Raw genomic sequence first — 27,583 nt, 5'->3', positions numbered from 1 at the left:
GCCCAGAGCATCACAGATCTTCCACCGTGCTTTACACCAGAACGGCGCTTTCCTCCCCTCACAAATTGACTCTTTGTTTTAAGCCAGACTCACACGGAGGTTTCATTTTCTGTCTATTTGACAGAAGGTATTTTACAAACTTTACATTTGACGTTGTGATGGTAGTCAGACAATATCACTGAAGACAAGCTGGTCAGGTCGGCCATTAGAGGCGGCACGCTCAGTCCAGGCTAAAACCCTTCATCTGATCTACGAAATTTCATTGTATGTACCTTTTATGTATAAGGACAAATAAAGCACCTTATCTTAATATCATGTTCAGATCCCAAGAGAACAGGAAGGTAAAGCTTACCAAGTACTAGTTCCTAGAATCCCTGCTCAAATTTTAAAAAATACAGTTTAGAAAATACTTTTTTTTTTTTATTTCAGAGTTTGCTGGTAGGACCAATACAGACGGCACCAGTGGTTTTGTTCAAAATCATTATTTCTCATGAGTGTTTTTCCAACTATTGCATAAATAAATGTGCTCAAATTAAAGCTTGGGAGTTTCATGCTTCCGCAAGAAAAGATGAATTTATTTTAAGGGTTTTTGTACAGCTTTTCAAAAAAGGGGGGCCAATCAATTTGGCAACCAATGTAAATTATTAGAAAAGCCCTGCTGAGAAGTGAAATTCCCCTGATCTGGAACAAAAGAAAAACACTTTTTTTTTTGGTTAAAGCTGTAAAAAGAAAATAGATGATTCACTTGTGGAGATTTGACAGCTACTGTTGGACTAATTAAAGGTGATCTATGGGCTATTATAAAAAAAATAAACCTAATAAATGTTTCTACCCAAAGGGGTTGCAGTGGATTGTCGAATGTTTCTGACATCTTTCCATATATTCAGGCACAGACAGAACCGCGCTGTGACTGATGAGGCATCTGCAGATCTAAACTCAGATCTCAACGTAGAGCGATTAAAAAATTGGGACAATTTAAGGCTGCTGCATTAATTATAATTTAAGAAGTGGCATTATTTTTCTTTTTTTTTTTTTTAAATCACCTCTGCAGGAGTGAATCGACAGGAAAAAACTTTTAAGAAATCCAGCAAATATTATTGTAAGCTGAAATGAGCGGCGTACATTGACCCATTTCTTTACAATCAAATATGACATTTTGCACAGAGAACTGTGAGACTGCGCATGAAAAATGAGTAAGCTCCATTAATCCTACTACTGTGCCAAAAATGTCCACCAAAAATGGAAAGAAATATAAGGGACGTGTGTTTCTGGGGGTTGGTGATTGAAGCTGAAGAGCTGGTTGAGTGTGACGGGCCCAGACGCCCTGCAGGTATTTCCTACACATGGCAATGTCATTTAATCGTATTATTTTTACCGCTCATTAGACGATCAAAACTAAAAATGAAGGGAGCGTTCGAGAAATGTTTTTATGACTGAAGGATCAAAGACTAAATCATACTTTGAAATGTATTTTAATGATTTTTTTGGACCATTGATAAACACTGTAAGCTATTAAAAATAAAAAATAAATTCCCCCAACTTCTTTACCGTCTGAATTCAATCACTTTTTTTTCCTTTTTTTTTTTTAAACGCTTGCTATTTGGTAATGTAGTTTTAACACCATTCAGCCAAATGTTTCATTTTTTGTGAAATAATGTCCGGAAACAAGAAGATAAGTCCCATTGTCATTTAATTTTTAAATCACAATAATTTTCCATTGCAAAGATCGAGTGTCACAGATGATGTGAAACAGGCTGCAGAGGAAAGTTCATTTCAGTGCACAGACAAAAACTGCTCCAATAAATTAAGATTTCATTTTGTACCACAGCTTTTCATCTGTCGGTAAGTTAAAAAAAAAAAAAGTCCTGTAATTATTATCATGGGTCATGCAGAAACTCAAAGAAAACAGGTAAACGACGCAGATAAACACACAAAACAAGAAAAGGCAAAACTGTAGAATTAACTATTTGGGGGCATTTCTGCCTCATTTATCTGATTACTACCCATTTTTAATAAAGTCCAGTGTTTTATATTAAACTTCTTACTCTGGGGAAAAAAAGAAAGTCCAAATCAAATCATTAATTTCTAAAGATAAATGTGATTTAGGAGGTTTACGCACACTCCCACCACACGCATGCTCTGATATGGTAAGAAATCACGATCCTTCTCATAACCTCCAAATCATGATTTAACAAAAGATCACTTTAATCGAGGGAAGAAATCATTCAAGAAGCAAAAAATATTTCATAGAAACTCACACAGCAACATGAAAGTAAAAAAAAAAAAAAAAAAAAAAAAAAAGGTTTATGGCAGAATCAAGAAAAGGAAATGCACAATTAGTTTATTAGGGGAAACTTGCACAAGCCACCAGGTGGTAGGGGGGGAAATAAAAAAGGTCTAGAAACATCTTCACATTTCACAGATAGATCGTCTTTCCTGTAAACAGTATTTCTGAGGAGTTGTGTTTTTTTTATATAGCCTTGAGACATTTACATGCTCAAAAAAAACAAAATACAAATCTGAAGGTGTTCTTGATTATTTTGATCGTTCCTCTTGTTCAAACTCACCTCCAGCAGAACGCCGCCGTCAACACTGCAGGAATTAAATTAGTGGAGACAGGCTACACATGCAGGTTAAATTGGCACAAAAACCTCGAAGGCAATTAGATATTATCGATTTGAGAAACTCAACGCTTGGTAATTGAGCCTCTCGTTACAAATTTGATACCTTTTGGGGAATTTTTTGAAGCAGAAAAAGGATTTTTTTGTACAAAGAACAATAGTTATGTGTTTAGAGAACACCTCTAAAGCATTTGTGAGCTCGACCTTGAACGAAAACTTTGCATCTTTCTGTTTAAACAGGCCTGTGATCACCGTTCTTGAAAAAAAACAAACTCAAGACTTAACTCTGTGATCAGTTTCTAGCTGCCTAAAACGACACACATCAGTTTGGCTCCACGAGTACTGAGAGGCGGGGGAAATAAAAAAGGTCAACACAGAAAAACAACAACAACAACAAGAAGCTGTTAACATCTCAAAGCACGACTCCTGAATATCGTGGTCCTTGAGACCAGGACAAGGTTGGCAGCAAGACAGGATCTGACATCATAGTTTGTGCATCCGGGTGAAGGAAATGGAAGTGACCGTCTCTGGTCCTGGTCAGAACAGCAGTCCGGTCCAGCTTCTGCGTTCTTACTGGCTAGAGTGTCTGGGTTTGAGGGTCGAGGTAACGGTAAGGACTTGAAACCAGGAACCCTCAGTGGACCTTGGCTTTGGGCAGGGTGATTCTTCGGACAACGCTGTAGAGGAGTCCAAAGTTCTGCAGAGAGAGGGAGAGAGAGAGGAGGCTTAGTTGATCTCTTATTTACTGGCAGCCCGCTCCGCCACTGTTCACACAACAGAAACCAGACAAACAAAATTTCCCCCCATCGTTGTCTCATTCCATCTCTAAAATACGCGGTTCACATTCAGTTTTCTTAGTGTTTGGTACAAATCCTCTAAACATGTTTTCAGCTTCCTTCCACAAGTTTCTGACGATTATTTGCAGGAACTTCGACCCATTAATCCTGACAGAACTGGTGTAACAGAACCGGGTTTGTAAGCAACTTTCCCAACACGCCGTCCAGGGCAGTTGTTCCCAAAGTGGAACAATGATTTGATGCTGATGTGCTAAAAAGATTTAGTATTTAATGCAATTTTTTGTAAGAGTTCTTATAAAAATATGACTTTCTCGTAATTTTACCATTTTATCCCCTCCCCAAAAAACAAACAAACAAACAAACAAAAAAAAAAAAAACGGGGGTCTCTGGCGCTGTTATTTTGAGGGTCGCAGGCTGAAATGTTTGGGAGCCCCTGAAAATGCCTTTCCCTAACATTCTTGTATATTCTGTATAATCTGTGCATATAGCTCCCATATTTATATTTATACACAACATTTTACAGTCACCTACTATTACTTTTTACTTATACATCCTTATAAATAATATTTATATCCTGTATAGCACTTCTGGATAGATGCACACCACATTTTTGTTGCTTTGTACTTGTGACAGTGCAATGACAATAAAGTTGAATTCTATTCTATTCTATTCTATCTAGGGGACTAAGATCACGGCTTTGGCTGATCACATACATCGGTTTCTATCATCTTTAAGCTATTTTGTAACTAATTAGAAGACCCATTTGTGCTCAGGCTTCAACTTCGTGGCTGATGTTTGGAGATGTTGCTCCAATATTTCCACATTACGTTCTTTCCCAGCGGCAGCAAAGCACCCCTCCACCACACGATGCTGCCACCCCCATACTTCATTAATAAGAGTGTTTTAAGGCTTGCATACTTCTCCCTTCTTCCTCCAAATGTAACAGTGACTGGTTATTCCTAAACACTTTAACAATGGTTTCATGCGGCCACATGACATGTCTCCAAAACTCTGTCTCTGCGTGGATTTGGAAAATGTGACCTGACTTTTTATGATGATTTTTCAGTTAAAAATGAAAAAGTTTAGTCTAAACTTCTGTCAGACAGGGGAAAAAAAGGTAATGTCTCTTTTTTTTATACTGCGTATATAAATATCTGGTTTCTTTTCATTGTTTATGGTTTGTTTATCGTTTCATAAATGGCAACTAATACAAATAGGCTGAAGATAACCGATTGTCATCCTTCATAGTATAAAACGACGAGGAATAACTGAAATGCCTGAATTTTAAAGACTAAATGTGACGAGTAATCCTGCTGACTGGGCTGTGCATAAAAATTGATACAAAGATTAATATCGATGTTTTTTTTAAAAATGATTTAATATTGATATTCTGTTTTTTCAATATCGATGTTCCTCCCAACCCGTAGGGGGCGTTATTACAGCGCGCCATTACTGTCCACAGCGAGGAAGTGCAAGAGAGACGAATTTGCAGAATGACAGGAATTTGGGCACATTTTTGGTTTCTGTGATACGTTAAATGCTTTGAACCAAATGCACTTTATTTTCCTGTTAATACATCAGTGTTCAATAAATGTAATATAAATATATTTGGCTGGTTTTGGTGATTGAATGACTTTGAGCATTAATTTGAAAGTAATAAATATCGATATTGGAGTCAAATCAAGCTGAGCTGTGTATCGAGAATCGTATAGAACTGGCTCATCCTAGATGATACCCAGCCCTACTGATCTTCTGCTGAACTGATGCCCCACATATTTATTTATTGCAGCCTCATAGGAGGTTCTGACATAAGCAACACAGTGACTTACCTGGATAGCCAGATACATCATCCCTAAGTAGGCTGCAATGCAGAAAGCCAGTAACAGGTCGAAAATAGCCGGTTTCACCCTGAGAGAAAAAGGCAGACAGAGTTTGAGAGAGGAGGCAAAAATATGGAGGTCATCTACATTGTTCTGCCATCTCAATCTGACCTTTACAGAACAACATTTACTATGTCAATAAAGACTAATAACAGCCTCTGAGCATGTTACAATAAGCTGCAGACGTTTTATAATATTACAATAAAGTTGTCCAGGTAAAGCCATCACCAAGGACTATGAATACAAATTAGGATAAAATGTTCCAAATCATCATCCCTCACAACCAGAGGCCTGTTTCTCTGTTTAGCTCAACTTCCTAAACTGCAGGAAGTGAACAAGGCCTTCAGTCACAGGGTCAACATGGTGCTTGGAGCATTATTGGCTAGGACTTTAGTCTTTTCATGTTTCCTAGACAAAGAGGCGTACATCCTAAAAGAAATTATAAAAAGAAACAAATATAATTTTTGGGGGGGGGGGAAGCTACGTTTTGCTTCTAGATTAAAAATACAATTTCAGCTTAGAGCCGTTTGGACAGCGAATGCTGTTAAAGGCAGCAGACGACGGCGTACCTGTAGGCGTTCATAGTCTGCTTCAGCTGATCGTAGAACACAAACTCTGGGTCCCTGGAAAAAGCAGAAATGTTTTTACTTTAAACATCCTATTTCTCCTAAATCATCCCCATATGACATGTAAGGTCTGACACCGGTATATTTCAGCAGCTTCAAAAAAACTGTAGCAGCCGTATCATTAATATTACCGATTGAAGAAACTACTGTAAAAATAATAACAGTCAATATGAATTTAAAAGAGATGCATGATTTGCAAAAAACAAAAAACAAAAACAAAGGACAGAAGAGCGAATAAAGGACAAAAGACGACAGAGAAAGGAACTAGGACCGGACAAGGAAGGAAAGGTTGGAAAGCCAAAAGAAAGGAACGAAATAAGAATGAAAGGAAAGAAGAATTGAAGGGAGGAATTGGGACAAAACACGGATAGTAAGGTAGGATGGAGTGAAGGAAGGAAACAAGGACATCAACATGGAGAGAAGGGCACAGAGAAGAGAGGAAGGAAAGAAAGAAGGGCACAAGAGTTTGAGAACGAAAGGACTTTCACAAAGAAAGAAAACAAGGCATAATGAAGGAAAAAGGGAAAGATACATAATCTGAAATGATCAAGGACATAAGAAAGGGTTTAAGGGAGAAGTCTACAAGAAAGGAAGAGGACAACAAAGGAAATGAAGAACACAAATAAGTAAGGACAGAATAAAGAATACAACATTTAGACCACGGGTCAGCTGCATCTAATACTTTATTTTATTACGTTACCCTTCCTGTTTATTCACACCTGCGTTTATATAGATTTTATATAGATATTATAAAATTCTGTTTATAATGGTATCCATCTCTATATTTATTCAGTAAAAACCCATGTCCTGTACATATGGAACCATTGTTTATCCTGCACTTGGTGCTATTGCACTTCTGCACTGCAAAATCGGAGCTAAAAATAAGTAAAATTTTCTGAAAATTAGTGTATCTGTCCTTGATTTGAGCTGGTAAATAAGGTGATCTGCCAATAGAATAAGATTTTTGCACTTAAAATAGGAACAATTTATCTCCATCATCTTATTTCAAGTGCAGGATGTCTAATTATCTTAATTTAGGAGTCAAAATACTCATTCCATTGGCAAATGATCTCATTTACCTGCTCAAATCAAGGACAACAACACTATGTTTAAGAACATTTTGCTTATTTTTAGATCCGTTTTTACAGTGTGGTTAGACCTAAACTGCATTTTGTTGCCTTGTACCTGTACCTGTGTAATGACAATAAAGTTGAATCTAATCTAATCTAATAGATTTAAAAACAACTATATCTATAACAAAGCATGACATATGTGTTTATTTTACCTACAGGGTTCCTACAGCATAAGGCAAGTTAAATTTAAGACTTTTTAATGCCACTTGAAATAAAAAGTTAAGACCAACTTCAGGATAAACAAGATAAACCTGGTTGCGACAACTTCACCCAAATGTTTATTTTAACATAAACCATTACTTTCTGGCCCAGTAGACATGTTTAAAATATAGGAAGAAAGCTAAAAAACACACAAATTACAGATATATTTTTAACAACTACTGAACTGAATTCACAAACTTTGTTTTGTTCCCTACTAAAATAAACTATAAATCAGTTTTAAAAACCACAACATAACCAGTGCCAACTCTTTTTCACAGCTATGGTCCGGCCGCAACAGTTTTTATTGGCTCCGCTATCGGGACGGAACCAATAATGGTTACATTGAGCCGTTCGGTAAATTTAAAAAATATAATTGTGTCAATTATTATTCTGTTTGGTAAGGATTACAAAAATAAAATCCTATTTATGACCTGGTAACTATTTTAAGACCTAAGAAAGAGTGATTTAAGACATTTTAATGCCAATTAAGGCCTTAGTTTTATATTATAGAATTCAATGCCTTTTAAGACTTTTTAAGGATCCGCAGGAACCCTGTACCTAAAGTACTGGTAGCCCTTCGTGTGACAACACCAATGAAGCAGCTCTCAGTCTCAAAAAGGCTCATTCCCTTTGTCCACGCTTTTCCAGACTGTGCAGGACCTTCATTGATTGAGAGCATGGCTACTTTAATCTGTTCCTCGCTGCGGCGTTACCTTTTGTCAGCTTTGACGTAGTGCCTTTTGACGTCCTTGAGGTAGTGGCTGAGGTGGTACTCCAGCGTGGAGACGACGCTGCTGTCTTTGTCCACCAGCTGAGCGGCCCGAGGCTGCGCCGTGAGCCAGTCGACCACGGCCGACAGATGCTCCTCCTGGACCTGCTGGCGTGGGAGACGCATTTTTACCACAGCATCTGACTGGAGTCCCGCTCCAGGACTCCAGTCAGATGCAGGAGATCATTACGTAAGCCTGTTTTCTAGTCGATCCTACGAGGAAGTTGTGATTTTAATACAATAAGACGGGTTAAACGAAGCATCCGACTGGAGCGACGTACCATTTGTTCTGTGAAAATCTGGAGGTCTCCAGCAGCTCCCTTTGCAGGAGAGGAACAGAGAAAGAGACAGACGGCGTTAAAATAAGCAGGAGCTATCAGGACTGTGTGCTTTCTCTGCTGGCTTTTACTTTTTCCGTGAGGTTGTAGATAACCCTCGCCAGAGCCTCAGCTACCACCTTGGTGTTCCTGCTGAGCTTGTCCACGTCTACATGAGGTCTGTAAGAAATAAACATGTTTTTGGAAAAGTTAAAGGCGAGGAGACTGAACCTTTAGGCTCCGTGCTTAGTTGTCCGTGTGAGTAAAAAAAATAAAAGAAAAAATAAAACTGGGCGTGGCGTAGCGTCTAGGGCCCACAGACATGACAGGTGGGAGCCAGTGTTGTAGTCAAGTCACTATGCCTCGAGTCCGAGTCCAGGTTCGAGTCTCCAGTGTTCAAGTCCGAGTCAAGTCCAAGTCATTAAAAAAAAATCAGAGTCGAGTCCACTACTCATCCGAGTCAAGTCCGAGTCAAGTCACTATTGATCCAAGTTTGTTGTAGGAACATGCAGTGACGTGTGATGTATGACATGAATCAGTAACATTCCATTGCACTAAAAATGGCGTTCCGCGAGCGAGCTATTTTTAGAACGTGACGTCATATCACGTGGTACATGTAGGGCAAATATGCATTTTCCTCCACTCTTTCACTGTACGTTACCCTTGGTTTTACTCGGTAAAACGACTGCTTTTTCCAAGTCTAAGACGTCTCCTAACCCGCCACCGCAGATGCTGTCACGCATTTTACTCGCTCGTCCACCGGGCGATTCCCACAAACGTGTTCGGCAGCGTTCCCCCATGACTCGCAACAAATCTGGTGCAGATCGGTCGATACAGCGAGGAGATACAGCCGTTTGATAATGATAATGCATTTGGCCACCGGGCCGGACTAAATTGTTCGGCGGGCCGGACAATTTATACCGATTCCTGGACGGTGACTACAAACAGAAAAAAAAAAAAAACAGCCGATGACGCAATGAACACCAAGCAGGAGAAAAACAACGACTTACCTTTCTATCAACTCGGCCCGTTTTCCAGGCTTTCTAAGACCTCGACACTCAATCCATCGTTTGAGCTGAACGCTGGTATGTTGTTCCACAGTTCTACCAGTAAAATGGGCGCCTGGACATCCTCTTGTGAAAGTTTAACAGCGGAAAAGTCGGTCATATCGTTGTTTCTGTTGCATGTGTAATGGCTGGTTGCTACTTGCGCGCTCTCACACTGTTTGCCCAACCTTAGCGGCAAGGGGCGTTGCTCATAAGATGGTGACGTCACGTGCGCGGTACGACATTTAGATATTAAAATCATACACCAAATAATATTCTAATGACATATTAGAATTATAGCCTAATGATATAAAAAAAAAGTTGAGTCTTTTTCTCAATTTCCGAGTCAGAATGATCTGAATGTAGGAGTCCGAGTCCAAGTTCGAGTCATCAGTTCTCAAGTCCAAGTCAAGTCACGAGTCTCTAAATTTAGCTAATGACTCGGACTCGAGTCTCGGACTCGAGTACTACAACACTGGTGGGAGCCACCATGAGCCTATACCGCCACAATTTAAATAGAGTAGGTTTGCAATACAATTCAAATTTCAATCATCGTAATATCAGTCTGCGCTATCATAATCACAGAGGCCTGCTCAGATGCGACTGAAAAGTTTAAAAGACTAAATAGATGGATTAGCAAAGAAGTGAGGCAATCTAAAACAGATTGATCTAAAAGATCCAGAGATATCTTGCTGCAACATCTGTTAAACATTAACTTCAACGCAGTATACAGATGAAGGAAAAGAAACGCGCTGGAATGTGATTTGTTTTCTCTTAGGGTATTGGTGTGACTTGCAGTAATGAACCCACCCAGCAGGGGGCTCTCCCGCTCCATGGCGAGAGGAGGGGGACACTGACCGCACGTCCATGATGCTGGAGCGCTGCGCCGAGCGGTGCGAGGGCAGGTGGGACAGCGTGAAGGCCGGCAGCCGGCGGATCCCGAAGCGCTCGTGCTCCCAGGCCAGCATGTCCTCGGCCAGGTTGATTTTCTTGTGGACCATGGAGAACTTGACTTCAGGGTGTTGACTCGCGACCACCTGAGAGTAAGCGAGGACGGGGAAACACAAACTGCGTCTTTAGTACCTGGGCAGGGTCGGCTGGTTCATGCCCAGTAACGGTTGGTATATTAATTTCTGAATAACCTGTTAAAACTGATATTAAATATGCACCCCAGCACATCTTTCAGTATATAAATGTGATTATTCTGACAGATTGATGATGAGTGCTTGAACTCTTACCGTCTCCAGTTCTTTGAGAAGAGAATACTGAGGGGTTCCCTCTTTCGGTGGTTTGGACACATGAAGGTAGAGGGAGTCCCCGTTCCCCAGAGTGTCCAGACACAACACAAAGGCCACGTTGTCCTGCAGCAAACTGGAGTCTGATAAGATAAGATAAGATAAGATAAGATAAGATAGACTTTATTGATCTCACAATGGAGAAATTCACTCGTCACATCAGCTCATACAAGAAGGTGCAGAGTAGGGAAGATGCATTCAGTTATATACAGTGAATCTTGTACAATGGATCAAAAAGAATACCAAAAAATACAAAAAGAAATAGGAATGGGCCTGTACCTATACTTTTACACACAGTGTTGTAAAAGTATAAGTACCTCTCCAAAATATGACTTTGGTAAAAGTCCAAGTCACTGACTGAAATGTTACTTGAGTAAAAGTCTTAAAGTATCTGAAATGTCTTGTACTTAAGTATGAAAATTACTGTAAAAATAGATGTACTCAAGTAATGTAATGAAAAGTATAAGTAAAAAGTAAAACAAAGCAAATGCAGTTTGAATGACATTTTTTACATTTTGGTAAACTTTGAAGGTCAAATTCACTTAAAATAATATAAACCAAGTGCAGGAGAAATTTAGACCAAGTTTAGACAGAAAATACAACCTTTTTGTAAGCTGTCAACACTGTATATATATATATATATATATATATATATATATATATATATATATATATATATATATATATATATACACACACACACACACACACACACACACATATATATATATATATATAAACACATATATCTATACGTCTACATACATACGTACCTACACGTATATATGTGCATATACATTGTATACATTTGTACATACATACATACATGTGTACTGACATATGTTCAGGTGTTGATAGCAGCAGAAGTCACTACATCAGGATTATTGCACGGGTTGTAGTATAGTGTATTTATTAGATAGATTATTGCACATTAGTTGTTGCACTGATGACAATAAATTTGTCAAATTAACATATAACAGGCATATAAATACCAGATTTTATGGACTATAAGTCACTTTTGTCATTGTTTGGCTGATCCTGCGACTTATATTCAGGTGCGACATATATCGAATATATAACATGTTTTAAATGGTCCAACATGAACCAGGGAGTAAACATTACCGTCTATAGCCACAACTGGGCTATCTAGGGTTGTCGAAACTATATGCTGCTCCTGTCCAACTTAAACATTTATTGAAACATTAACTTACAGACAAGGAGTGAACATTTCTATGTTATTTCACTGTTTCAGTACGCATTGCGTGGTGCAGCTCGATGGGAGAGCCCAGACTGTGACAGAACCCCATCGCTGGGCTGTCCTCGAAGCTAATAACAGCTAGCGATAGCTCATGCTGTCCGGACAGCTTGCAACTTCGCTGATGCACGTTCAAGAGCTTTACTGACCTTTCTATGTTGCTCTCAAACATGCGTGTTGTACTGTTAGCTTAGCACGTAGCACCATTACACAAGTGGTCTAATTTCAGCGTAATTCTGACAACTTTCAGCGTAGCATGGCGTTACGCTAATTTACTCCATTCATCCTCCCAGGTTTCTTCCATGCCTGTTGTGGCTGCAGCTGTGTAATTGAATAAGTCGCCTTTCCAGGTTAAATGTCCGCTTTTAGTCTTGGATTTTGTGAAATAAATTTCTATATAAATGCGACTTATAGTCCGGTGCGATGAATATAAGTTTTTTTTCTCTTTATAAAGCTTTTATTGACTGATGCGACTTATATTCCAAAGAAATCTATAGTCTGTAACATACTATAAGTCAAATAAGTACCATTCATGCTTTATAAAGTGTATAAAACCATCCTCTTTCTGGCTTCTATCTAATTATACATTTAAGTTGGTGATTACATGTAGTATATCTTTTTTTTAACCAGATGAGCCAAGTCCAAACGGAGACATTTCTTGTAAGGAGGAGATCCCACAGGTGTGTGTGCTAGGACAACTAAACATCACCTGTATGGTCCAAGTTGTCCTCCAGCCAACGCTTGGTGCCCTGGTAGTTAAACTTCCCTCCGCCAGACACGAAGAACAGCAGGTTGTACCTACAGACACAACACAGTGTGACCATAGGTCTACAAGATAACCACATCTGTGGCGCTTTGCCAAAAATAAGCTGCAGCACAGAAGCTCCTACTCAAACTCTTCTTATGGTCCCTCCACTTATTCAGCTTGTAAACCACATTTGATCTAAATCGTCTCGATGCGACGGCGTTTTCACTCACGCAGCGTGCGTCCTCTTATAGGTGTAGAGCTTGGAGAAGAGACGAGCCAGCTCCAATAACATAGACACACCACTGCCGTTCGAGTCTGCGCCATACGACAGCCACTACGACAAAAAGATCACAGCTATTAGTTTTCTCTGCCTTTACAGGCACTTAAGACAAAATGTGTAATTTCCTGAACTGCAACGGTTGTGTAAGCGGTACGTTTGGGAGACATTTTGTGACGCATCACTTCAGCTGCTGTTTTTGCTGAATGTGCTGAAATTATACGTGACTTTTAAAGAAAGACAATATAGGAGGTCAGCATACCGGAGCAACACCAAAAGTGTCATAATGGGCCACCACCACGATAGTGGGGAGGTCCTCCCCTCCAACTCCAGTCAGACGGCCCTAGAAACAAAGCAAAGACACGTTAGCCTATGGATACATAATCAGAACAAAAAGGAAACTAAATAACCACCCTCAAACTTTGGAAAGATAAACTGAGCCTCCAACAACCTGCTGACTGATGATTACGTTTAGAAAAAACATGAAATGCACCATCTTTTAGATGGAGTTTAATCTAACCCAAAGCAAGAACAGCTTCAGGTTTTAACACAGAGAAGCTGAAAGCCCCCCATAATGAACCCCTCTGCAACAAAATGGGAAACTGTACAACAGCGCAGTCAGCAAAGTGCTGCTCTTTTAGCAACAGCCAAAGCCAGACTCTTCACTGCAAAAACAGAGTAAAAGAAGTTAAAATTGTCTTGAAATGATTGCATTAGTACTTTATTTGAGCAGGTAAATAAGATAATCTGCCAACAGAATAAGATTTTTGCACTTAAAATAAGAACAATTGATCTCAACTTATTTCTAGTGCAGTATATCTAATTATAATAGTTTTAATTTAGGGTTAAAACTACTCTTGCTCAAATCAAGGACAAATACACTCATTTCAAGAAAATGTTACTTATTTTTAGTTGTTTTTGCAGTGTAGAGGCACTGCCTGACAGAGAGGCACAGAAAACGTCTCCACTACTCTAGACTCTAGTGGCAGCAAGATTTACACGACTAAACACAATGCTTTGTGTCAGACCTGGAGATTTAAGGCTTGGGTGCAGCTGCTCCGCCATGGAAACCCAATCCGTGAAGCTTTCTACTCGCTTCTTGAGCTAAACTTAACCACGTTTTCCTGATATTCCCTCTACACAAATCCTTCATGAAATCTTTAGGGCAAACAGTACTTTGATAAATACTCCACTAAAATGTTCCTTTAATCTCCTACACTGTGAGGTAGATATAGGTCTAATGTCCACCACCAAGGGCCTCATGTACGAAGCGTGCATACGCACAAAAAAAACATGCGGTGCAGTGTTTAACGCACAATTTAGCCCGTACAAAAATCAACGTTGTGTGAAAGTGTGCAACGCAAGCTTATTTAACAATTAAAAACCACTAAAACTCACTTCAAATCCACTGAAATGTAACTCCATTCAGTTTTATTTAACCCAAGGAGCATCGGACCAGAGGTTTTATTATGGTATAAATCCGTACATTTAGTCTCATACAACAACCTAACGCACCTCGAAATAGGGCTGGGCGATATGGATTAAAAAATAAATCTCAGATTTTATCATACCAAATCCAATTAATCGATTTTTTTCCTCCTTTTTGTTTCATAAAAAAAAATTAAAGAAATTATTTTAAAACCTTGCTTTTATGTCAAGCATTTAATCAGGGAGTTGACCTGAATTCAAAGTGCAACTTAAAACAAGCTGTGAAACATGCTTGTAAAACAAGATGGCAGCCGTGCCATTATAAAAAATGAAAATATAACAAAACATTTGCTGCTAGTGGTATTACACATTGACCTAAGAACAGGCTTCACTGCACTTGTGAACTTCAAACTAAGTTAAAAGAAAGTAAATAAGTAAATGAAGTACCTCGTATTATGGTAAAAAAAAAAGTTTCCACTTAACAATATTTTGACAATACATTTGCCTAAACATATATTCAGCATCACATGCTGTTCTCTTCATGGAAACCCAATGAGTGTATTGGCAAAATAAAATCCAGATTTTCCAAAAATGAAATCTTAAAGAATTGTAAATTCAAATTAATCGATTAAATCGATTTATCGCCCAGCTCTACCTCGAAATGATAGAAACAACCTCAATCAGATGTAAACTGTGAATATTTCATGTGGATGTAAATGAGTAAATGCACATGAATCATCTAACAAGCTTTTTCATTCTCACAAAAAAAAAAGAAAAAAAAAGAAAACAGGGTCAGAACAGCAGATTAATGCTTAACAAAACAGGTGTTTTGATTCTTAAGGTGGAGGCAACAACACCAGCAGTAGCTGCATAAGGTTACATGTAGCTGTGGCGGCTTGGAGGACACGGGCGACAGAAGAATGCAGGTAGAGCTTGTGATGAGAGATCCTGCTGTTGATGACGATCAGCTTATTAACCAGTTCAGAGTGTCCAGAGAAATTATTTTTGATACATAAATACCCCCTAAACCTTGGCTCTCATTAGCAGCAAGGAGCCGATTTCCAAATGTAATCAGAGCTATATAATCCTGCTCAACTCAGGATTCCATTATACTTTCATAATAATAATAATTTTCATTATAATAGTCTAGAACAAATATAAGAGCAGGATCCGTGCGCGACGGCCGACTCATGTTTTTTTTAAGTGGCTCGTCTTAAAGATTTAAAGTGCTCCACATAGAGTGTGTGGTCAGACTTCCTCATCGCAGTATTAGAGGCATATTAATGGCATCACAATGACTGGATGTACGTTACAGTAATCAGCCTAAAGCTGTAGTCGAGCTCAATGCAGCAGCCCGACAGCGGCGTCTGAACTTGATAAACAATTCAGAACAAAACGGGTCCAGCCAAAGAAACCTTTTTATTTTCAGCCAGTTTCTTTATAGAGTCGCAGACGTCATTCAAGGAGCTGCTGGGTTTCTGTAATTGATTACAAATATCCCTCAAGCTGACGAGTCTGACGGCTCCATTGCCATGGTGATGTGGACGTGTGGAAGGTGAATTCTGGGTATTTTTTTTTTACTGATTTTCGTGCAGGTGCCTCCAATTCCAATAGAAAGGCAACACATGTGGGGAACTGTCTACGCAGGGTTTCATAAATCTTATTGTATTAAATCACAACTACCTCTTAGTAGGGCTGGGCGATAAATCGATTTAATCGATTAATTCGAATTTACAATTCTTTAAGATTTCATTTTTGGAAAATCTGGATTTTATTTTGCCAATACACTCATTGGGTTTCCATGAAGAGAACAGCATGTGATGCTGAATATATGTTTAGGCAAATATATTGTCAAAATATTGTTAAGTGGAAACTTTTTTTTTTACCATAATACGAGGTACTTCATTTACTTATTTACTTTCTTTTAACTTAGTTTGAAGTTCACAAGTGCAGTGAAGCCTGTTCTTAGGTCAATGTGTAATACCACTAGCAGCAAATGTTTTGTTATATTTTCATTTTTTATAATGGCACGGCTACCATCTTGTTTTGCATGTTTTACAGCTTGTTTTTAGTTGCACTTTGAATTAAGGTCAACTCCCTGACGAAATGCTTGACATAAAAAGCAAGGTTTTAAAATAATTTCTTTATATGAAACAAAAAGGAGGAAAAAAAATCGATTAATCAGATTTGGTATGATAAAATCGGAGATTTAATTTTTAATCCATATCGCCCAGCCCTACCTCTTAGGATCAAATGCCAACATTTAGTATGAGAGCTGCGCACTCTTTCGCACGTGAGACCCCAGATCAGAAATTGACTGAACTTTGGGATTAGGTTTCATTATTTTATTTGCTGAAACAGCCTAAGTAAAAATTTATTCCCAAACTGCAGAAGAACAGGTTTACAGACGTCGCTACATGCCTTCCTGCCTCGCCCTGTTTCCAAGTGTCTCACCTCCAAACTGGTGATGGCCCAGTCACTGATGGCTTTGCTCTGCGCTCCACTGGTCACCATCTGAAAGCCATTTGCTGTGGCTGTGTGCAGCAGTACTGCAGTGAGGAAACATGAGTTGAACACATGAATCGATATCTGATCAAGCAAACATCTGACAGCTCTGATGTTCAAAGCACGAGCTGGAGCTTTTTCCTCCTCTGCTCATCACACGCGTCTCTACCTTCGGCTGCAGACAGGGAGCCCTGGGAGGACGAGGATGTGAGGGTTTGGGTGTAGATGGACAGCAGCTCATTGTCCTCCTCGGCAAAGTAGACGGGGACGATGGTCTCGGTGGCCAGCATCTCCGGCTCCAGCTCCATGAACTGCTGCGGTGGGTTAACAGGGGAGAACGGCAGCCTTTATGAGAGGAGACAGCTCCCCTTGGGACAGACGTTGACAGAGAAACAAACTGACAAGGAAAACCTCATCTCCATTTTCCCTGGAAGATCTGCTTGGAAAGATCTTACAAGAAGGACTTAAGAAAAAAAATGTATTACTGCAATATTTTCCCTCACTAAACCAAAAGTAATCCATAATTTCTCTGTTGCGTTCTAGGAGATGCCTACTCGTAACGTGGGAGGTGTAAGTAGTCAGGGGGTGAAAGGAATGCTTTAATGAGATAAAATATAATCTCCTTTAAGCGCTTAGAAACACAGCAAATGTTTGGCTTCGTTATAATTTCACCCATTAAAACTTTAACTTACTTTTGACTCATTCATCTTTAGAAAAGATGAAAGGAAAATAAGCCATTAAGAAACGAAGAGATCAGAGGGACTATTGTTGGAAATAAAACAAATATTCTTTGACTTTTGAAGCTCCGATAAAAATACGAGTTGGCACTTTACACAAAAAGAAATGTTAGAAATGGCTTATAGTGTATATAAACATATTCCAAAAAAAGGTAAAAAACAAAGCAACTGGACTTGTTTTCCGTAGTTGAAGACGTTTCGCTTCCTCTCCCGGAAGCTTTCTCAATTCAAAAAGTCTGGAGTAATGATGAGTAACAAGCTTTATACCATTCCAAACAAAAGCCTGTAATGGCTTAGATAACATGCAAATTCAACCGAAACAGGACCACCCCTTAGTAATGGGCGGTCGTTAAAACCATTAAGCCAGCGGAATGGACCGAAACTGGTCCACTCCTCTGTAACGAGGAGTCGTTAGAGTTGTTATTGGCTTGGCTTAAAGGAACAATGTTTTAATCACCTGAATGAGGGTGAGAGTTAAGTTGACGATTGGCTGGAATTAATCCTATAGCTGTGTTGTAAGTTTTTGAGAGTTGGAACCTAAGGCCTCCTCCTCTGTTTAAGGTTGGTCTTTCTCTCTTGACGTAGATGGCTTCCTTCACACCCCTTTCAAACCATCTGTCTTCTTTGTCCAAAATGTGAACATTTTGGTCCTCAAAAGAGTGTCCATTGTCCTTTAGGTGTAAGTGGACAGCAGAGTCTTGACCTGAGGAGGTAGCTCTCCTGTGTTGAGCCATGCGTCTGTGGAGAGGTTGTTTGGTTTCTCCAATATAAAGATCAGAACATTCCTCACTGCACTGAACTGCATACACCACTCCGCTCATCTTAGGTTTGGGGGTTTTGTCCTTGGGATGCACCAGCCTCTGTCTGAGGGTCCTGTTTGGTTTGAAATGTACTGGGATTTTATGTTTGGAGAAAATCCTCTTGAGTTTTTCAGAGACTCCAGCAACATATGGGATGACGATGTTTTTGCGTTTATTCTTCTCACCATTATGTTCTGCAGCGGGTCTTTTGGATTTTCTTGCTGATTTGACAAAAGCCCAGTTAGGGTACCCACAGGTTTGGAGGGCATCTCTGATGTGTTTCTGTTCCTTGTGCTTCCCTTCTGTTTTAGTCGGGACATGCTCGGCCCGGTGTTGTAAGGTTCTGATGACAGAAAGTTTGTGCTCCAGTGGGTGGTGTGAGTCAAAAAGAAGATATTGGTCTGTGTGGGTGGGTTTCCTATACACTTCAATGTTGAGGTTTCCATCTCCTTCCAAATTCACCAAACAGTCGAGAAAAGGTAGCTTGTTGTCCTTGGCATCCTCTCGAGTAAACTTGATGTTGTTGTCCACCGAGTTGATGTGTCTTGTGAACGCTTCCACTTCTTTTAGCTGGATTTTGACAAAGGTGTCATCCACATATCTAAACCAGTGGCTTGGTGGTGTTCCTCTGAAAGTTCCCAAAGCTCTCTTTTCCATTTCTTCCATGTAAAGATTGGCTACAATAGGTGACACTGGAGATCCCATGGCACAGCCATGCTTCTGTCTGTAAAATTGATCGCTGAACTTGAAATAAGTAGTAGAAAGACAAAGGTCCAGTAGGGTACAGATCTGGTCCGGAGTGAAATTAGTTCTGTTATTAAGGTCACTATCTTGTTCAAGACGTTTCCTGACTGTTTCTACTGCCTCTGATGTAGGTATGCAAGTGAAAAGTGAAGTGACATCGAAAGACACCAGAGTTTCCCCTGGTGCCATCTTTAAATGTTTGACTTTGTTAGCAAAGTCCTTGGAGTTTTCTATGTGGTGTGGTGTGTTCCCCACCAGGGGGGCTAAAATACTAGCAAGCTGTTTAGCAATGTTATATGTTACTGAATTAATGCTGCTGACAATGGGTCTGAGTGGTGTTCCTTCTTTGTGAATTTTTGGGAGTCCATATAAGCATGGAATGTCTTCTCCTGGATATAATCTATAATAAGATGAGCGATTGATTACCTTGTCTTTTTCTAGTTGTTGTAGGTAGTCAGTGATTTTCTTTTTGTAGGAGTTGGTAGGATCCCTTTTCAAAGACTCATATGTGTTGGTGTCACTCAGTAGAGTGTGAATTTTGTCCTGGTAGTCTGAAGTGTTGAGGACCACGGTGCATCTTCCTTTGTCTGCTGGTAATATGGTGATGCTTTGGTCCTGGCTAAGCGATGTTATGGCTTTCCTTTCCTGAGGTGTGAGATTGGAAGGAGGTGGTTTGGCGCTAGATAGGGTAGCTGTTATTTTCATCCTGAGTTTTTCTGCCTCTGTTTCAGCCAGATTGTTGTTCTTGATGGCCGATTCCGTGGCCGTTATCAGTTCCACAATGGGTATTTCTTGTGGAGAAATGGCAAAATTCAGACCTTTACTCAGTACCTCCATCTCCGGCTTAAAAACCTCTCTAGCAGGTCGCTGAGGAAGCCGGAGATGGAGGTACTGAGTAAAGGTCTGAATTTTGCCATTTCTCCACAAGAAATACCCATTGTGGAACTGATAACGGCCACGGAATCGGCCATCAAGAACAACAATCTGGCTGAAACAGAGGCAGAAAAACTCAGGATGAAAATAACAGCTACCCTATCTAGCGCCAAACCACCTCCTTCCAATCTCACACCTCAGGAAAGGAAAGCCATAACATCGCTTAGCCAGGACCAAAGCATCACCATATTACCAGCAGACAAAGGAAGATGCACCGTGGTCCTCAACACTTCAGACTACCAGGACAAAATTCACACTCTACTGAGTGACACCAACACATATGAGTCTTTGAAAAGGGATCCTACCAACTCCTACAAAAAGAAAATCACTGACTACCTACAACAACTAGAAAAAGACAAGGTAATCAATCGCTCATCTTATTATAGATTATATCCAGGAGAAGACATTCCATGCTTATATGGACTCCCAAAAATTCACAAAGAAGGAACACCACTCAGACCCATTGTCAGCAGCATTAATTCAGTAACATATAACATTGCTAAACAGCTTGCTAGTATTTTAGCCCCCCTGGTGGGGAACACACCACACCACATAGAAAACTCCAAGGACTTTGCTAACAAAGTCAAACATTTAAAGATGGCACCAGGGGAAACTCTGGTGTCTTTCGATGTCACTTCACTTTTCACTTGCATACCTACATCAGAGGCAGTAGAAACAGTCAGGAAACGTCTTGAACAAGATAGTGACCTTAATAACAGAACTAATTTCACTCCGGACCAGATCTGTACCCTACTGGACCTTTGTCTTTCTACTACTTATTTCAAGTTCAGCGATCAATTTTACAGACAGAAGCATGGCTGTGCCATGGGATCTCCAGTGTCACCTATTGTAGCCAATCTTTACATGGAAGAAATGGAAAAGAGAGCTTTGGGAACTTTCAGAGGAACACCACCAAGCCACTGGTTTAGATATGTGGATGACACCTTTGTCAAAATCCAGCTAAAAGAAGTGGAAGCGTTCACAAGACACATCAACTCGGTGGACAACAACATCAAGTTTACTCGAGAGGATGCCAAGGACAACAAGCTACCTTTTCTCGACTGTTTGGTGAATTTGGAAGGAGATGGAAACCTCAACATTGAAGTGTATAGGAAACCCACCCACACAGACCAATATCTTCTTTTTGACTCACACCACCCACTGGAGCACAAACTTTCTGTCATCAGAACCTTACAACACCGGGCCGAGCATGTCCCGACTAAAACAGAAGGGAAGCACAAGGAACAGAAACACATCAGAGATGCCCTCCAAACCTGTGGGTACCCTAACTGGGCTTTTGTCAAATCAGCAAGAAAATCCAAAAGACCCGCTGCAGAACATAATGGTGAGAAGAATAAACGCAAAAACATCGTCATCCCATATGTTGCTGGAGTCTCTGAAAAACTCAAGAGGATTTTCTCCAAACATAAAATCCCAGTACATTTCAAACCAAACAGGACCCTCAGACAGAGGCTGGTGCATCCCAAGGACAAAACCCCCAAACCTAAGATGAGCGGAGTGGTGTATGCAGTTCAGTGCAGTGAGGAATGTTCTGATCTTTATATTGGAGAAACCAAACAACCTCTCCACAGACGCATGGCTCAACACAGGAGAGCTACCTCCTCAGGTCAAGACTCTGCTGTCCACTTACACCTAAAGGACAATGGACACTCTTTTGAGGACCAAAATGTTCACATTTTGGACAAAGAAGACAGATGGTTTGAAAGGGGTGTGAAGGAAGCCATCTACGTCAAGAGAGAAAGACCAACCTTAAACAGAGGAGGAGGCCTTAGGTTCCAACTCTCAAAAACTTACAACACAGCTATAGGATTAATTCCAGCCAATCGTCAACTTAACTCTCACCCTCATTCAGGTGATTAAAACATTGTTCCTTTAAGCCAAGCCAATAACAACTCTAACGACTCCTCGTTACAGAGGAGTGGACCAGTTTCGGTCCATTCCGCTGGCTTAATGGTTTTAACGACCGCCCATTACTAAGGGGTGGTCCTGTTTCGGTTGAATTTGCATGTTATCTAAGCCATTACAGGCTTTTGTTTGGAATGGTATAAAGCTTGTTACTCATCATTACTCCAGACTTTTTGAATTGAGAAAGCTTCCGGGAGAGGAAGCGAAACGTCTTCAACTACGGAAAACAAGTCCAGTTGCTTTGTTTTTTACCTTTTTTTGGAATGACCATGACCTGGATGACTGAGAATCTTCACCAGCATATATAAACATACAACTCAACAACAACAGACCTGCACTATGTCCTGCGGCATGGCCGACATGTTCTTGGGCAGGATGATGACCACCGCGCCGGCCGACTGGCGCAGGGCTTTCTGGTACTTGTCGTAGGAGAAATCTGCCAGACGCATGATGACACAGCGGCGACTTAGTACCTCTGCCTCCACAGTACGCGCCTCCGTATTCAGGATGGCGTTCCTGGTGCCTAAAGGAAGACGACAGGTTGCTTATTCATCCAGCAGTTTGTGGCGTTTGTCAAATAGGAAGAAATAAACCTTTTCTCCAGCGGATTGATAAAGTGTTGAACACAACCACTTTTGCCTCCACTATGTATTCTCCTCCTATGTTAGTTGGAGGGTTTTACCGTCATTTGGTGCGTTTTTGAGCTTACTGAAACAAACACAAGGTACAACAGGGAGTGAATCTCTCCCTCTCATGCCCAGGCCAAGAGGTTTAGGTTTAATAAAAGCCCAAATTGTAAAGCAGTAGTTGTTGGAAAATCACTGTGTGCAATATAAAAATCACCCAAAGGACGACTACGGAACAATATTTGATATAATGAAGAATATTACTACTAACGCGGCTGTTTGTTGATGCAAACGTTAAACTGACAGCTGTGAAAAGTATGCACACAATAATCGTGATACAGAAATTCTCCTACTGCTACACATTAAGTTAGTGAACTTTACCAGAGTGTTGCTTTGTTTTGAAATGAAAAATAAGTTGTTAAACGTTACACAACACGTTTGGAGAACAAACGTCTTAGACGCAAATATGTAGAAACCGATTAGGATCCAGTTAGAAATGCTCTCTGCTCTAAGTCATTGTGCATTAAGATTTTTTTTTTTTAAAGCGCTATGCTTTGATGAAGGGAAATTATGATAAACCTGTGACCTTAATTGTACTGCAATAAATAAATAAATCATAATATAATTTTGTCATATCACCCACGCTCTATGAGGCCATTAGGATGGAGTCCTACTACTGCTGATACCTACACTTAATATAGAGGATTTTGTCTAGAATAAAATCTCTTCTTAACTATATTAACAAAATGACTTCAGGAAACAGACTTCATATTAGATCCAGGCTCAGCGGAAAGACCGTTTATTGGCGTACGCCATTCACACACAATTCACACATCCCATCAGAACGTTCTTAGTCTCTGTCCAAAGGAAATACAGACAGAGGCTTATATACAGGATTCTAGACAGCTGTTTAAATCTTAATAAATAATTCTAGACACCATACAACATTCTTGACGCCACGTCTGGCATTGAACGCTGTTTTTGTCCAACAGGTGTTTATAGATATGTTATAATCAGTTATTGCCATGGTGGAGTGACCTTAAAGGAAGCACAGTGTCTTCTTGGCATGACAGCCACTAAAAAGGTCTGTGTGTTGTTTATAGACACTTAATTCATTACATATTTCATAAGTATGATTATTTACTCCTTCACATCGCCAAGACACAAAATACCATCGTTGCTAGAGTTACCAATAATATGGGAATTGTGAGTTTTCCTAGTATTGTGCAAATCATGGCCTGTTTCGTTACCACATATCACTTCTTAATTAGGACTCTCTCATTGTTTTTTTTTATTGTAAAAATTCACCACATCTCAAGACACTTTACAGGACAAACAGTCCCATTTAAATCAGAAATCCTCATCACAGCCAAGCCCAAATTAAACTTGAGTTAGACCAGTTTATTCTATTTCAATCCAATCTACCACGGTTTCAGTCCGATTCAAGTCACATTAAAGCTGATGCTGATATTCATTGTTCAAAAGGGCGAAAATGCTCATTTTAGATATTTTCTCATTATAGTATTTTCCTTGTTTTTTTTCCTTACTTTTAGCACATTTTCATTACTGAAAAAAAAAAAGCAAGAGTGAAAACCCAGCCAACCCCATACACGCATGCCCAGTAAGGGAAGAAAACCTGTTGGGGAAACCAAATGGAAACTATTAGGAAAAGCTTAGGCCATTTTTGTTAACTCTGAAACAAAACTGCATATTTGTACATAAACGTGTAATCGACTCCTACAGTCGCATTTCACTGCCTTCCTTTAGGCAGAAAAGCATTTTTAACGAGTTCACAGAGGGTGAAAAGTTCTGTCAGCACGTTGAATTGGGCCTGGTCCGCATCCGTAATACCTCACATTTTAATTGAACTTAGCTAATTGGAAATGAACACCGTCAGCAACACAGAAGGAGAGCGATAGAGGCACAGTCACTGCCTTAATGGAAAGCTAGGCTACGTTAGCCGCTAGCTAGCCCTCCGTGAAACGTCACCTAAAAGGTGGCCGGAAACTGACAGCAAACCACCCCTGAAAGACCTCCAGTAAGCAACCATTAAACGAGTATATACATTCAGATCAGTCAGGACAGGAGGTGAAGTGGTCGGCTTACCGTACGCCTGTCCCTGGAGGTCGTACTGCTGCATGCGGTACACCGTGAACTCATGAGCCGCCTCGGCCGGGAGCGGAGACACCAGGATCAGCACCGCGGGGATAAACACTATGAAGGTGAGGGGAAACGACGATTTAAACATGTTGTCAAACACTTCACTGGCTTCCTCGAACATTTTGGCGATTGTAGTGGGTGCAGAGCAGAGGACTAAATGTGCAGCTGTCACCGCTCTCGGCCACTGACGGTTACCAGCAGCGAATTTTGATCAGGCACAGAACTGGATGACCCGTTCATGTCTGGTGAAATTAAAACACCGACGATAAAAAAAATTAAAATAGCACTGTTGGTATTTCATTAAAAAAATAGGTAAAATGAACAGCAAACATTGAAGTAAATAATTATGTACGATAATATCTGTAAAAGATTCAAAACTTAGTTGATCCTTGGGTCGTTCAGGGACCTTACAGGGCAGCTATAATTAAAAAGCAGTACATTTTCTAAGACACTAGATGGCGCAAGGCACCATGTAATTCATCCACCTCTGCCCCGCTTTTGGATGATGGTTGGCTAATAATTATGCGTTATCCCGTCATTCCGACGGTATTTGGCATGCGTTTCTTGCTTGCCTTTTTTTCTAAGTCAGAAACACATTAAGAGTCGATTACTGCCTCATATTGAAAGCTAAAACCTAAAACGTCAATAAAAATTGAGAGATGTAGCAGAATCATCTTGATTCGCACAATCAAGGAATTTGACCTTGGTTACAGCGCTTACAGTGTACAGACGTTTGATATACACAGAATACTTTTGTTTTATTGAAATAGGTAAATGTTCCTCTTATTCATATACTAGCCATTTAAACTAGATTATTTCTAAAAAGAAAATAAAAATAAAATAAAAAAAGGGGTTCATTCAACCGTGTTACTACCCAACTGACCAACCAAGCTCCGAAACAACCAATACATAACTACACTGAACTAAACTATAATAATAATAATAATAATAATAATAATAATAATAATAATAATAATAATAATAATAATAATAATAATAATAATAAACAAGAATATAATTTGTGATGTGTAAAATTCTATTAATACTATTGATTTTTTTACCAGTATATTTTCCCATGGGATCTCACGCTATCCCTACCCTGAAGGACCGTTTACAAAATTAATTTGTATCTATAGGGTGCACATACATATTTGGATTCCCTGATCATAATATTATTTTAATGCAAGAGTCAAAACATGATATTATTTCTGTAAAACACAATGGTAATTGCTTTATTTTCCAGCATCCTTTTTCATAGTAATATATATATATATATATATATATATATAAATATATATATATATATATATATATATATATATATATATATATATATTCATACAAAAAGAATTTTACCTTTGCATAAGGATCCTACAACCACGTGTGCGTCTATATATTTCTTCATGAAGTAAACATTTGCCCCATTACCTCAAATTTTCCAGACTAAAATAAACTGCTAAAATTTTACCTTAATAAGTTTCGAATGTAGTATGCAAGACCAACAGGTTAAGAAATGGCTTAAAATTTGGTCAAAATTGTTTGTTTTTTCCCCCAGAAAAACTTTTAACTTTTATGTACTCTAAATCTTTAAACCTCTATAGTCTATAAACATTTCTATTTTAAAGAGTGATTGAATGTTTGTGTGTAAAAATGGTTTAAAGCTTTGTATTAGGCGTGCCTCTGCTCAGTTATATTTGCTTGTGCCAGATATTTGTAGGTCTGATGCAAGGCAAAAACTCCCTCTGTGTTCTTGTAAAACGTATAACTGCATTTGCTGACTCATCTTGTAACTGGGACTGCATAATTAAACATCAGATAAACTGAAGTTTCAGTTATATTCAGTTACAGTTTTTTTTTTTTTTTTTTTACCGGAAGCAACTAAAAATAATATTTTTCATGTACATGTGAGAGGCCTACACTGGTCATGGGTATAGATTTCATATAAAATTTCTCCTTCCAGATTTGTTTGTGCTGCTCTTTGTTCCAGGAGGAAGAATTAATGAATCAACAAACTCCAAAAACAACAATTTGGTGCACAAGTTTGATGTTCGTGGGGATTTTCTTCCTAATCTACAAAGGGTTGAAATATTCCGTACAGACTCAAATATGTGACCCGCTAGCCATGAACAAGGTTCTGGATATTTTCTTCATTAAATATCCAGCCAGTTTTAAGTTTGATCATTTAAAATGGCTTGTTTGCTGTTTCTTTTTTTTTTTTTTTTTAAGTTTAGCCCACAGCCTTCAATAGGGTTTGTGTCGTTGAAGACCATTCCAGAAGTTTATTATTCCCTTATGTATCTTTTTAGGGCTTAGTTTTAATTGGAGTCAGGTGAAACTGTCTTTTTGGAGCACCCAATTCTTTCCAAGACTCACTCAATTGACCCAAAATATTTGCCTCAAATTAATGGAAATTGGTTGGGGATGCAAGACACAAGGCAGTGTGTCAAAGAATGGAAACTGCAGGAACAGCAGAGTCATTTTCCAGAGGGAAGTATTTTGTACATCAGCAGGGATCAAGGGAGTGCCAACCAAGAATGAAACCCCTGCGGCAAAATGAACACCTAACTACCCGTATGGACAAGTCATATGAACAGCAAACCTTGAAGTAAAAAAGTAACTGTAAAAAAGGTGTATGATCAGACAAATAAAAGATGTAGCTGGTCACAATGACGAGAGCCATGTTTGGAATGCCTGAGAACACTGTTGCAACTCCCTGGCATAGTGGGAGCAGCATAATGCTGCGTGGCCGGAGCCCTCGG

General features: G+C 39.5%; 1 protein-coding gene across 4 annotated transcripts; it reads right to left on the bottom strand.

Moving 5' to 3' along the window:
* Positions 1–1,673: 1,673 nt before the first annotated feature.
* Positions 1,674–25,073, bottom strand: ncln (nicalin). Of its 4 annotated transcripts, none has more exons than XM_036141194.1 (15): positions 24,771–25,073; positions 22,371–22,561; positions 17,068–17,212; positions 16,848–16,942; positions 13,228–13,308; positions 12,919–13,022; positions 12,650–12,738; positions 10,629–10,768; positions 10,201–10,427; positions 8,437–8,524; positions 8,309–8,347; positions 7,972–8,135; positions 5,868–5,921; positions 5,248–5,326; positions 1,674–3,318 (listed from the first exon to the last, which is right to left on the bottom strand). In XM_036141194.1, the coding sequence occupies exons 1-15, from the start codon at positions 24,943–24,945 to the stop codon at positions 3,256–3,258; spliced, it is 1,734 nt and encodes a 577-aa protein (XP_035997087.1). In that variant the 5' UTR covers positions 24,946–25,073; the 3' UTR covers positions 1,674–3,255. The 4 variants fall into 4 exon arrangements, with proteins under 4 accessions (XP_035997087.1, XP_035997089.1, XP_035997088.1 ...); XM_036141196.1 differs by having other exon boundaries at positions 10,249–10,427; XM_036141195.1 differs by having other exon boundaries at positions 7,972–8,132; positions 24,771–25,072.
* Between the last annotated feature and the right edge of the window lie 2,510 nt (positions 25,074–27,583).

This window comes from Fundulus heteroclitus, chromosome 9 (assembly GCF_011125445.2).
Source record: "Fundulus heteroclitus isolate FHET01 chromosome 9, MU-UCD_Fhet_4.1, whole genome shotgun sequence".
NCBI classification, from domain to species: domain Eukaryota; kingdom Metazoa; phylum Chordata; class Actinopteri; order Cyprinodontiformes; family Fundulidae; genus Fundulus; species Fundulus heteroclitus.
The sequence above is the reverse complement of the archived record's forward strand: the minus strand, read 5'-3'. Positions and strand labels throughout refer to the sequence as shown.